General features: G+C 49.3%; 1 protein-coding gene across 1 annotated transcript; it reads right to left on the reverse strand.

Annotated features, from left to right (window-relative positions):
- Nucleotides 1-224: 224 nt before the first annotated feature.
- On the reverse strand, nucleotides 225-10434 carry WNT16 (Wnt family member 16). Its single transcript, XM_032967816.2, has 3 exons — nucleotides 9933-10434; nucleotides 3674-3945; nucleotides 225-787 (listed from the first exon to the last, which is right to left on the reverse strand). Exons 1-3 carry the CDS (start codon nucleotides 10150-10152, stop codon nucleotides 320-322), a joined length of 960 nt encoding a protein of 319 aa, XP_032823707.1. The 5' UTR covers nucleotides 10153-10434; the 3' UTR covers nucleotides 225-319.
- Between the last annotated feature and the right edge of the window lie 3350 nt (nucleotides 10435-13784).

The following is a 13784-nucleotide window of genomic DNA, read 5'->3' on the forward strand; positions in this document are numbered from 1 at the left end:
GCGTGGCTTCGTAAAACTGGGCGAGGCTGACGGAGGGAGGGCGGGGCCGCTCACCATGTATGCCGGTTGAGCCTCCCAGAAATGTATTTGGTAGCGCGACTAGCTTGGGTGGTTAGAGGTGCAGCTTTTTGCGTGCAGTTTGTTGTCCTTCCCCCGCACCTCCGATTAGCACCGTTGGCTAAGTACGGTGCGAAATAAATTCAACGTACAGGCAAGGGGGGGGGGGGTAGCTGTGTACGGTGTGTGGGGGGGGGGGGGAGGTGTGCGGGGTGGTGAGGTTGCGGCGGCGGCGGCGGCGGGGGGCACGCGAAGCCCTCCTTCACTTGCACGTCTGAACGTCCGCGAGCGTCTCGCACACCCTGCACCTCACGTAGCAGCACCACATGAACTTGCACTCGCATCGCTCGGCGTGGCGCACCACGTGCGTGTTGTAGCCACGGCCGCAGCACAGCGAGCCGCAGCCCTCGGGCCCGTCCGAGAACTTATCGCACTCACGCCCCTTGGTTCCCGCCGTGCCCAGCGCCCCGTTGCGCACGCAATAGTCGGGCGAGTCGGCCACGTGCACGAGCTCGTCCTTGTGAGCGGCGTGCTTGCCCCCGTGGAGGTTGCCCCGCCGACGCAGCTTGCCCTGCGACTTCTCCACCACGTGCGCGCTCTCCTCGTACTTGTCCTTGAGCAGCTTGCCCACCTTGTCGAAGCTCGCCATGCCTCGCCAGCACGTCTTGACGGCGCACGAACCCGACACGCCGTGGCAGCGGCAGTGCGTCGTCATCAGCATGGAGGCCGCCTTGGCGATAAAAAAATATACAAGCGCGCGGCTTAGTCGCGCAAGACGCTCGTCGTCGTCGTAATCTTATTTTAAATGTTTGCGGAGCGCCTCGGTTCGAGGCGCTCTACGTCGTGTCAAAGCGGTACGAAAACAAAAAGAGAGTGATTTTGATGGCAAGCGGCGGTGCAAGGGTCGAGGAGTGAATGACCGCAAAACAGAGGGCGCGCGGGGATCACGAAAGGGCTGTAGGGGAGGGACGGGACGGAGTGGAGGGGCGAAGGGAGCGAAGAAGATGGGCAATCGAGAAGAGGTGGTGAGGCTTGAAGTGAGAACGAGATTAAGGAGGGGAGCTGCTTAATGCACAGGGGGAGTTGGTTCCAGTGGTAGGGTGTGTGGGGTTTACCGTCCCCCGCCATCACCGAATTGTCGGGGCCGCTGTCTCCCGACTCCCCCGTTACATTTACACCACTACCCCCCGGCTGTTCTGTGGGGTTCGGGTTACCGACCCCCAACTCCTCGCCCCCCTGCACCCCTGACTGTGTTGTCGACCGCGTAAGCATGACTCAATTAGTGGGCTTGTACGCTTTACGCTTGCGGGGCGCTACGCGGGTTCAGTGGCGGTGTGCTGCGGTGAGCACGCTCGCGAAGCAAGACTCCATCCCGCACGTGAACAAACGGGTACGGCACGCCGATGCGTGACTCTTGTACGCAAACAAATGGGTACGGTCCGCCGACGCGTGATTCCCGTACGTAAACAAATGGGTACGGTATGCTGACGCGTGACTCCCTCACACACACGCTCTACGCGCCCAGGCAATGACAAACCCGACGCCGCTACCTGCCCAGCCTCGTACACCAATCACACTCGAGGGAGTTGAGGTCGGGGGTGAGAAGGCAAGGGCGTCTGCCGTGCGCGCGCCGCTGATTGGAGGGAGTCACTCCGCTCCGATTTAAAGGGCTGTTTAATCAGCCGCGCGTGTACGCGCACACCAGGCGCTTAGCTCTCTGCTTCGCTATAAACAACCATGCGTGCACGCGAACGCAAGGCGCTACACTCCCTTATTCGCCGCAAACAGCCATGTATGCGCGCGAACACAAAACTCTCCACCTCCCTCTTCGCACTCACAGCGATCACGATACAGTTTTATTTTCTATTAGCGGTTTTATTCCCCGCGAATATCCCGCTAAACTACGTCTGTTCGTGTGAGTCAGCAGACCCTAACTAGCCTATCCTTCGGGAATCCTAGGCTCAATCTATCCTGCCTGGCGCTTCCCTGTCCAATCAGAGGCCGAGACATTCCTGACCCTTTGACATTCGGATCCCTAATCCTACCTATATCAAAAGGCATTCAGTTGCTCCCGCACCCGTGCCGCCCTGTCCATTCAGAGGCCTAGTTATTCCTGTCCCTTTGTTATTTGGATTCCTAATCCTACCTATAACAAAGGCATTCTGATCCGTACCCCCCCTTGGCCTCCTGCCCAATCAGAGGCCCAGATTTTCCCGCCTTTTTGGTACTTTGATCACACTCTAGTGACGTCACCGTGGTGGTTTCTTGGACGTCCGCTCTCCGTTCTTCCTGCTATCGGCCCACTGACTCGTGTTTGTGTGTGTGCGGTTTCACTCGCGGTGGCTCAACGGCCTCCGCCGTGACCACATAACTTTAATATCAGGTCACGGCGGCCCGGTGCATGTCAGCCTCGGGGGTAAATCGCCCAATTTCCTGGCCGCAGGAAACCATGAAGCTTGATCCCATTAGGGGTTTCTGGATAAAAACCTGTCGGCCAGGTGACCTTCCCTCCCGGCTCTACGTGGGGTGTGCGTGCATTCATGTGGGGGGGGGGGGGGGCGGCGAAGGGCGCGCCGCGTCGGCGCCGTCACTCCCCGGTGGCGGCGTCACGGCGGTGGGCACGGCCCCGACGGAGCGGCTCCGTTGCGGCGGCACCACAACTGTGTAGAGGGTAAAAAGCGGACGTCTGAGAGAGCACCGGCCTCGGGAGAGTGGCGGGAAATCCGAGGCACCGGTGGCGGCGTCACGGCGGTGGGCACGGCCCCGACGGAGCGGCCCCGCTGCGGCGGCACCACAGGTGCAACGAGAAAGGAAGATCGAGAACGGGATTGGGCAGAGGGACAGTGAGAGACATCGAGAAGATTGGGAACGAAGAGGAGGACGAGGCGGGGGACATGAAGAAATGAGAGAGGCGAGACGAGGAGTAGGGGAAGGGGGGCAAGGCCATGGAGAGATTTACAGACGAGCGTCATGTATTTTTTTTTTTAAAGACAGCGGTGTAGTGAATGGGAAAGCCAGTGGAGCTGACAGAGAAGAGGCATTGTCGCACTCTCGGCTGGATGAAGACCTCCCCCCCCTCGTCCCTCCGGTGCTGCTACCAACCAATCTGGCGAAGCGCACGGTGCCCTCATCTCATCCTCCACATGTAGAATTGACATCACGCGTTTAGAGTATTTGTCTGTTGCAATACATGTCCACGCGATACGCCACTTCGTTGAGCGACCATTTGTGGCCAGGTCGCTTCTGAAAAAGGGCTACGATGTATAGCTGAGTGGGTCTTACCTGGTGAAATAAAATAAAACATAGTTTAAAGTTGGCAAGAACTGGAGTCATTGACCTGCCCTTGCACAGATAACTCGAGAGAAACAATATTATGCAAGCCAGTTTGATGGCCTGTTTGGACATCTGAAAAAAAGAGTTTTATCGCTCAGGTGGGCCTTACCTGCTAAAATAAAATGAAAGAAAATAGTTTATTTTTAGCTCGGTCCGCAAGCGGGCATTAATAATCCTGCTGGTAGGGGATGGAGGGGGGGGGGGAGGAGGTGGGGAGTGGGGAGCGGCGGAATCGCTGTTATCTCGCGAGCAAAGGACGGAACATCCCGGACGAATCCCTCACCTGCCGGCCCGCCTCCACGTTGTGCAGGTTCATCAGCGCGTTGTGGCCGCCAGCGGCGCTCTCGGCAGCGTCCACGAATTTGCGGCCGAAGGTGAGGCCGTAGCGGATGTCGTCCGAGCAGCCGCCCCACTGCCAGCCCTCGCTCTGCGAGCCGCCCTTCAGCGAGGCGTCGCACGAGCAGCCCGAGACTTCGCCCGCGCTGCAGCCGCGCGTGATCGAGTAGACGAGGCCGGCGCTCGCCACCGCGTAGATGAACGCCGTCTCTCGCGAGCCTGGCCGTCGTAACGTTGGTGGGGGCGCGGGGCGGGGGCGGCGGGGAGGGGGGGGGGCGGCGGTCAGAATTATAATCTTTGTTTAGACTGGAGGAGGAATCCGATGAGCTATGAAGCTCTTTTTTTCTCACTACTCGTGCAGTAGGGGCAAAATTGAACAAAAAAGGTCAGCAAGTCACGCATTCTCTCTTATTATGAAAACATAAATAAAGGTCTGTATATAAGTACAAATTCCATAGGTACATTAATTCCTGCCACTTTTTCAACACTAAATGCAAGCTTGGGGCAAGGTAGCAAAACAACAACAACGAAACCAACAACAGTCCCAGACCACACCAAGACACCAACACGCAGCGGGCACTCAGTACAATTGCACATTCAATTAATGGCACGATTGATACACGGCGTGTCAAAGTTATGAATCACATCGCAATCACACTGTGGCTGTATCCGACACCAAAGTGATCTTCTGCTTCAGGCCCAGGGGGAGACCACCGGGAGGGCCGAAGCGCTCCACGCTGGTCGCCGTCACGGCGCCAACCGGCATCGTGGTCCACATTTTGTGCCAACTTCGAAAGGATCAACCGCGCAGATTGCTCAATGAGTATTGCACTCCCCCCCCCCCCCCCGGGCTCAACTGCCTGAATTTGGTAGGACCCGCCTGAAACATTAGACGTGAGAATCAGTGAGGATTTCCTGGGCAAACGAGCGGGGCGCCGCCATGGTGACTCGGAGATGTTAACTACCTCGCCTGGTATACAGGAAGTCATGGTTTCGATCCCGGACCCTGACGCCTGTATATTTGGAGTTTGCGGTGTCTCTCTCCCCGTGGTGGCGTGGATTTTACCCCGGATCCTCCGGTTTATGAACACGAGTTTAGAGTATTTGGCTGCTGTAAATTTCCACGTGATAAGCCGTTGAGCTATCATTTGTGGCCAGGTCACTTCTGAAAAAGAGCTTTTTAGCTCAGTGGGCCTTACGTGGTGAAAACAAAACAGTTCATAGAGTGTAATAAAAAACGACACGAATACCATTCCTAAATATTGAAAGCCGCCTGACGAATCCCAAGAAAGTCACCGTATTTTACGAGATCGATTCTTCGAATGCCGCTCAGCAACTCGGAGACGCACGGTGGCGTACTGAACGTGGCAACATTTTTTTCAAGAGGCAAAGGTGCAGCCCTGCAATTGCTTGGGCATGCCAACTGCCGGCAGGAGGTTGCGCCACCCGGGGGTGCTCGAGAGGGTACCTCTAGAGCAGGGGTCGGCAAACCTGCGGCTGCGGAGCCGCGCTCGGCTCTTTAAAGTCTGCTGCGTGGCGGTTATTAATTCACGACCGTCTCGTATTGCTGTCACGTGGATTGCGGCTCTTGAAAATTTGAGTTTGTTAACGGATTCAAAAAAAATGTTGGTTAACGGATTCAACAATACTGTTAGTTTAACGGATTCAACAAAAATGTTAGTTTGTTCGTGGATTCAAGAAAAATGTTAGTTTGTTAACGGATTCAACAAAAATGTTAGTTTTATTTTATTTTCTACCCTACGTGACTTTACCGAAAGAACCAAAGAGTATGTTTGCTAACGAATTCAACCAAAATTTTAGTTTGTTAACGAATTCAACAAAAAAAATGCCTCTTCTTGTCCTTTTCGTTTCCCTATTCTTGCACGCTGGCCAGGTGTCTTGGAAGAGGTGACAGTACCCACACTTTACCTCACCAACGCGCTCTACCCCATTTATACCGCTGGATGTTAGCGCGTCAACGGTCACACTGGGCTATCCAACCGGTCGGCCTCTAGATTGCAAGTCCGGCGTTTGGCTCTCGCTGGAATCGGCGCTAATCGCTTTGATGATGAAAAAAAAAAACTAAAACTAAATTTTTCGTCGCGAGTTAAACCCAAAAGGCCGCTGAGTTGGCACGGCTGTGTTAGAGTCCCACATCTCTGGTGCAACGAAGACAGTGGCTGGTGCCAGTGAGGTGGCCTAAAGTGTGTCGTGCTAAAAAATGTTGCGTTGCGTGCATTAGATGGCCTCTTGTCATTGGAACGTTGAATGTATAAAACTAAAACCATTAAATATTTTTTTTTATTTTACCAGGTTAAGGCCCAACTAAGCTATGTAGCTCTTTTTCAGAAGCGACCTGGTCACAAATGATAGCTCAACGAAGTGGCTTACCACGTGGACATGTATTGCAACCAAATACTCCAAACGCACGTTGATTCTCAATGTGGAGGGAAACAACCGGAGGAACCAGACACAATTGCACGCGACCACAGGGAGAGAGACTTGTAAACTCCAAATATACAGGCGTCAAGGTGAGGATCGAACCCACGACCTTCTGCAAACCAGGCGAAGTAGTTAACATCTCGCCGCCCGCATCAGAGCCGTCGATGGAGGCGAGCGATTGTCCCACAATCGTTCGAGCGGCGGAGAGACACTGTGAATCTTGATGCGCTCTCGTCTAACACAATGACTGACTCACCCGAACTGCACCCAGACTTGTCCGATGTGCAAGCTAAGCAGGCCCGTGCCTGGTTGGCAGTCGGATGGAAGACTACTTTTGAATGAGAGGCGTTGCCGGCTTGGGCTGTGTGCAAGGTAACCAGGAGAATGCAGTACAGCAGTGGGTTTAATCTGAATGTGCGGATGTGTGAGTCTTGTCAAATGGTTGTACCCTGAGAACTCAGGTTTCTTCCTAACACTCAATCAAGGAATTGGTCCAATATCATCACGATGCAGGCCCTTCCCGAAAATAACCTTGAGACAAAATCTATGTTTTCTTACCAAGGGCCCACTGAAGCCACCTGGCCATCATAAATTATAGCTCAACGAAGCGGGCGGCTTCTAATGTGGACATTTATAGCAGCCAAATACTGTTAAAATCACTCTGAAGGTGCCCGACATCGCCTGATCTTAGAAGCTAAGCAGCTCTGCAGCCTGGCTAGTACTCGGATGGGGTAGACTGCACGGTGATGCCAGGCGTGAGGTGGCCCCGGAGATGGCGGTACCGATTATTTAATCTATCTGTGCAGAGCCTTGGAGCATGCTCCCATCGTATGTGTGTTTGTATGTTGAACTTATTTTGCACCGTGTACGTAGCCAACAGTGTGGATGTAAGGCACCGTTTCAAAGTAGTTTGAAGAGAGCCGCCAGTCTACACGGAACAAAAACGTCCTATGGGGGTTGTTTAATGATCGTCCCACATTCGACTGCATTCGTCTAGGCCGGCGGACTAGAGAGTTATTATCATGGGACCTTTTTTGGCCAAACTCAAAGTATGAAGAATAAGATTCCTTGCGAAAGCTATCTATGTGGTGTTTCGACATCCTAAACCCTGTTTTCATTGCCAGAAAGGGTAAAACCTATTCTTTTTTTTCGTACGGAGAGTTGTTAGTCGCGCTGCTTGGGGAAGCGATGACACAGCTCACTAACTTAAACACGAACATATCATTTACACAAAGATACTTGTCATTCACACAAAGATACTTGTCATTCGCTAGGCTAGCAGAAAACTACATTGAACCGGAGATACGGATTATTTAGACATACAATACACGTGGCATATCCCCACTGCACACATAGCATATACACACTAAATACACATCGCATATACTCACTGCATACGTGCAGCATATGCACCCGGTATACAAACATGGCGTAAGACACGGTATCACGAATAGAAAAATGAACATTCAGGGAATGTTTGGAGACATTCATGAAGAAGACTGTACAGTTGGGCTCAGGATAAATACGAGCAGGACAAAAGTGGATGTTCAGCAAGTTCACGAAACAATTAAATATATCATTGTAGGAGTGGCACAACTGGAGATCGCTCGCCTTCGTCCCATTTCACTTTCGCAGCAGCAGCGGAGATCAATCTACACCGACTCTCAAGAGTCACTGAATGTCCCCCCTCCCCATCTCTTTCTTAAAGGCCCCACATCTTTCTTAAAGGCCCCACTTATTTATTAAAGGCTCCACCTCTTTCTTAAAGACCCCACATCTTTCTTAAGGGCCCCACTGATTTCTTAAAGGCTCCGCATCTTTCTTAAGGGCCCACATCTTTCTGAAAGGCCCCACATCTTTCTTAAGGGCCCCACTTATTTCTTAAAGGCTCCGCATCTTTCTTAAAGGCCCCACCTCTTTCTTAAAGGCTCCACCTCTTTCTTAAAGGCTCCACGTCTTTCTCAAAGGCCCCACTTATTTCTCAAAGGCCCCACTTATTTCTTAAAGGCTCCCACCTCTTTGCTAAAGTCCCCCACCTCGTTTGCGTGGCTTTGTTGAGTGGCATTGAGCTTGACTCGGCGCTTCAAAGCCACGGTGATTTATATCTGTGTAATATTGTACGTGGTACGAATTGTATAATTTTTATCGCTATTGAAGGCGGACTGGGATCAAAACATTTTGAAATAAAGAGGCTGCCGAGATGAAATTTGGGTGCCTTTGGAAAACTAAACTTAACAATCAAAATATGATGCACATGAGTCACAAAATGTTTTAAACGGCACACTGATATAAATTGTACGTATGTATGTTGAACCTCTTTCACACCGCACGTTGTCAACCGTGCTAATCGGAGGTGCTAATTTAAAATAACCATGGGAATATTGCGCTAAAAAAAGGATAACTTAATCATCTACGGTTATCAAATTGGTCACTGTAGACATCGAGTGATTAGTTCATGGACAGAAGTTGTATTAATTGTGGCTTCGCAAGACTATATATATGGTGGATGTTCACAGCACGGGCAGGCTTTTATCCAGCAGTTGATCGACCATGACCTTTGATAATAATAATAATAACGATAATGAATAAAATCAAACTATCTTGAATTACGACAGTTGACATTTAGTAACAGTAAATCAGACTTGAAAAAAATGTTTCTTGGTGAACGCTTTAAAGGTGAACGTTAGCGGCTCGGTTTGAGAGAGGCCAGGCAGCTGGTTGCAGGAGAGAGGCCGCGATGGCGATCGTTGAGGTTTCATTTTTAAAATAAAGAGCACGTAAGAAATGAAAAACATGATTTTGGACTGTTTAAGCCTGTGGCTTGTGTGGATTTTGTTTTCGAAGTCAAGTCGCCACAACCAATCATTGGCATGACGGTCAACATTACTAGCTGGTCACCATTGAACAACAATACATATGATTTCTACATAGGAAACATGTAAAACGTATTAGTGTATGAGGCACAGAATAAGCAGTAGATTAAATAATATTCCATATAGCTCGTTCCATGCTGTAATATACCCATTTTTGTGAGTGTGTGTTGTGTGTGTGCGTTGGCAGTGGTGTGGTGAAGCGGTAAGTGAAACTGTTACGGCCCTGCGCTACGAAACCGGCGACTCAAGTTTGATTCCAGCTCACGGCCAACACCAGTGACGATTATCTGTATTGGTCCTGGGCTTCCCTTAGGTCGACTCAGTCTCAAATGGGTACCTGATGCGGTGTGTAAACATCGCCACTGGCGAGACAAAGGCGGCCGGGCGTGGTGCTGGCCACCCACCCCCTCGTGTGCCGTGCCGGCCTTCATAGGTGCTCGCAAACAGCAACTTGCCCCAACAGTCTGTTACAGGCTATACGGGGAATCTTTGTTTTTGGCAATGGTGCACAAGTATAAATAACACAAGCTCTAACAAAAAATACCCTTTGGTTAATTCGGTAAAGTCACGTAGGTATAACATAAATTAAATTAAATCACAATTATTTTATACCTACGTGACTTTACCGATAGAACCAAAGAGTATGGATCCCTGCAGTCACGAAAACTTCAAATCTAGATCTAACAAAAAAATGTCAATAACATTGTTGTAAAAATAAATAAATGGGCTTATATAAGACGCAATTGCCCTTCTTCCTCCTGGCAGAGCCATGGAAGAAATAAGAGGACTCCCAGCTGCGAAGCTGCATACGTTTTAACGCGTACGCTACTACGAAAAGTTCGCTCGATAACCAAGCCCCCCGCCCGCCCCTCCGGACGGTCAGTCACTCACCGCGAGTTAGTTCTTGTCCAAACACCGAGTAGTCGCTCGTCGTCGAGCAGTTCCACCGTTCCTGTTTAAACTGACTCTGGCACTCCTGGATGGCCGTACGCGCTCCCCGCTGAATGCTGCCCAGGATGTCAGGCTTCTGCTTGCAAACTTCGATTTGCCGGCTCGGCAGTCCGGGAATTTGCGAGCAGCCCAGCTTCTCTGGGAGTCTGGCCGGTAGCATTCCCAGCCACCTTTGGAAGTTAACCCCAAACAAAATGCAATTACGTCCATAATCGGAATAAAGTATTTCGAAACGCCCGTTAGTGCGATTCACCAATTGTTACATTTTGCAGGCACGTTGTTCATTTCCCAGTTTCCCCCATGCCAACGGACAGAACATTTAACGTCCAGCATCCACAGCCGCCTTGGTAAATAAAAAGCAATTACAGCCTCAATCGAAGTTACTGCATAACGCGAGAGAGATTTATGAAGCCATCCTCTTTTCAATGTTTACGATATTTATTAGATTTTTTTTCTCCATTCACCCCTCCCGCCCCTGCCCCCCCCCGCCCCCCCAAGAATGTTTGTACTTACATTCTGTCTTCCAGCCACTTTCAGATCATAAAAAGCAATTACAATCTCAATCGAAAGTAAATCCATAAGGCACGTGAGATTCATCGAGCTGTGAATTTGTTACACTTTTTGTTAACCGTATTTTTTATCAGTTTTTGTTTGTTATTCAATCCCCCCCTATTGCCCCAAAGAAGACGCGAACGCCCGTCGTACTCACATCCAGCTACCACTTGAACAGCGAACCAAAAGCATCGCGATCGCGATGATCGGAGCATATCTCCGGTCGATCCCGCAACGTCTCGCCATCTTCGTAAAGATCCTCCGACTCGCCTCTCCGTACGTCGTTTCAACTCCTCGCTCGAAGAAAAATAAAAGCGAACGGTGTGCCCGTATTTTGAAAGTCGGTCGCAAACACAAATTATTATTTGTATCTAATTTTCCTTTTCCCCCCCACGCAGCCGCCCCCACGAAAAAAAATCCAAATCGTGGGACAACGCACTCGCTCGCACGAGTTTCTGGAAAGGACGTTCAGCGTCGCCCTCCCAATCGGCAACTCCTGTGGTCGCGCGGTGCTAGTTTGGACAGTTTTTATGCTCACACACCACACACGCACACATCTATATAAAACCTCTTCATTAACGCTGCTGCCGTCCCATCAGGATCTCGAGGAGCCAAATGCCCCGTGCCGCTGGGCTATGTTGTATTTCAAAAAGAAAAAGTGGCGTTTTTGGGAGAGAAAAAAAATGAGACAAATTAGCGGGCATCAAACGCTTTTCATGATCCTGACAGGCTGTTGATGGATGGCGGTGGCTCCCACTCAAACGTCCGTGCGTGACTGGTATATGGAAATGGGGCAGCGCCTCAACCCACCTTGTGTACTCGCGAGATCGTGTTTATTGTATGGTGCGGATGTCTGTACACAACAGGGGCCAAAACAATGTCTAGTTTCACACAGGATCTTGTGTTTCCTGCTGTTAAAAAAGATGTTTTGGGGTTTTTTTGTGGTTGTTGTTGTTTTTAAAAAATAAAATGCTGATGTCGCTCACATCACGGGCTATTTTAAATTTGTTTGATAGATATTTAGCCGTTACATTAAAAAAAGGTTGTTACACACTTCAGTATGGTTGAAATTTAGAAATTGTGTGATTCGGATTCTTTGCCCACTTTGATGGGTAATTTCTATAAAATGTAAGAGCTTGTGCAACATCTTATTTTGGAGATGAATCTGTTGGCTCAGTGGTGAGTGCACTGCACAATGAACCCAGTGGCCGTAGTTAAATTCCTAGCCATGGCTAACATGAGTACCGAGTGATATCTGAACCAGTCTTGGAGGGGCACCAACTTCAACAACCCTAATTGACCAGAGTGGTGAATTATGCTCAAACAATCCCCATGACCAACATGGTATTCATCCAGCAGTGGATTGAGAAAAGGGATATGGATAATTATTTTTTATTCAGGATAGTCAGCTCTAAGTACAACACATACATTAATTTTCCATAATATTCCATGCATTTTTTGCATTTCACTTGCAGAATTAAGTTAATGATGATGGAGTTTACATGATTAATATCGCATATCATTACTCGAGAACACGTCAAAAGGCTTGAAAAATGCAGTGGCATGCACTTTCAAATATATATAGAAAATGTATATTGGGAAAAAAATATTCCAGAATGTATTTGTATTTATGTATTTTCGTATTCAAATATCCCACTAATGTAATATGAATTTCACCCGTATCTATCGATTTATTTTGAAAATATGATGCAAGTTTTTTTTTTCATGAGGAATCCCCCCCAACCCCTCCTCCATTCATCCACCCAGTAGCCAACCGCACCATACGTATCCAGCCACGCTAACCTCCGATTAGCATGGTTGGCTACGTACGGTGCAAAAGAAGTTCAACACACAAACATTTAAATGGGCAGGTTGCGTGTAGTGGGGTAACGGGTGCATAAGCCCATCTCTTCAAAGGTCACCTGGTTTAGCTCAGAAAAGTAGGCCAAATACCCTCTTACGGTGCCGTAAGAGGGTATTTGGCCTACTCTTAGATCTCCCCCGCTAGTAGAAGCCCATACACTGGCGGTTGGCTTGGGAAAGCAATTGCAGGGATGCACCTTTACTGCTGTTAACTAATTTACCTTGCCCGTTATTTTTAACCAATCATCTTTGGGCATCTCGTTCCATTAGATGGCACGCGATTTTTACAACTGTCACTTTTATGCACACCCTGCTGTTGATTCGCATCGCTCTCAATGCACGTCACTTGATCTGCTGTCGCCCTGCGGGGTTTTTTTGTGGTCTCAGTCCCCACATCTCCTTTCAATCTTTCCCGCCCTCCCTCTCTCTCATCTCAGTTGCGTCTCCTCCTGGCTGCGCGGTGGCTATTGGGAGAGGCACTTGAGATTGGGCCGAGACAGACACTGAAATTCAGTGGAGCAGACCAGGCGTGTGTGGGTCGTGGCTTGTGTACCGGTTTCTCCCCCCGCTCCGTTTATAACCCTGGCGGCTTCTCAGCCACGCGAGACATTCTGCATGGACACGCAACCTCTCATAAGCAAACAGTCACAGAATAACTGAACAGGAATTTTCTTGTTTCGGGACACCAAAAGACATTTAACAAACCAGATTACTTTCGGCCACATACCGTCTAATCCATACAGAGGCCACATGTAAGAGGCATGTTTAAGAAAGTGATTTTTTTTATTTTATTTTTGGAATCTTATGGTGCAGTGTGTGTGGCTTCCACACAAAAAAACGCGTGTTATTTTCTACGAATCCAGCCGTACAAATTACGTGTTATCCGTGCTTCATATGATAAGTACGAGGCAGTGCAGAAAGTAGGGTTCTGACCAGTTCCCTCTCCGGAGGATGGACTGTGTAGTGCGTTCTTCTGGTACGCCAGCTTCCACCCACACACTAGCAAAATATTGTTAGAAAAAGGTCATTGGACTTAAATTCCAAAGCAGGGCTCTCCTGAAAATATAAAGAATCGTTCTAAGTTTTCTTTTACTAGACGTGTTTTCTAGGAAAGAGGTGCCTTTTGCGTTATGAGAATTCAATATGTAAGTGCGTGGCTTTACATTCCTTCTGAAGGGGCCCACGGTATATTCAGACGTTAGAATCGCGTTTAAGTCGCGTTTTTGTATCCGTTGAGTATTTGCTCTTTGACGAGCTGATAATTTTTCAATTTAAGCCTGGTTACCAAATCCTATCAGCGTCGTGACCTCATCTAACATGAAGGTGCCTAACATCTCGTCAAAGATTACAATCTGTGTAGGGTGGAGTGCAATTAGT

This window comes from Petromyzon marinus, chromosome 38, assembly GCF_048934315.1.
Source record: "Petromyzon marinus isolate PM22_M1 ecotype Great Lakes invasive population chromosome 38, UKy_Petmar_22M1.pri1.0, whole genome shotgun sequence".
In the NCBI taxonomy this organism is placed as follows: domain Eukaryota; kingdom Metazoa; phylum Chordata; class Hyperoartia; order Petromyzontiformes; family Petromyzontidae; genus Petromyzon; species Petromyzon marinus.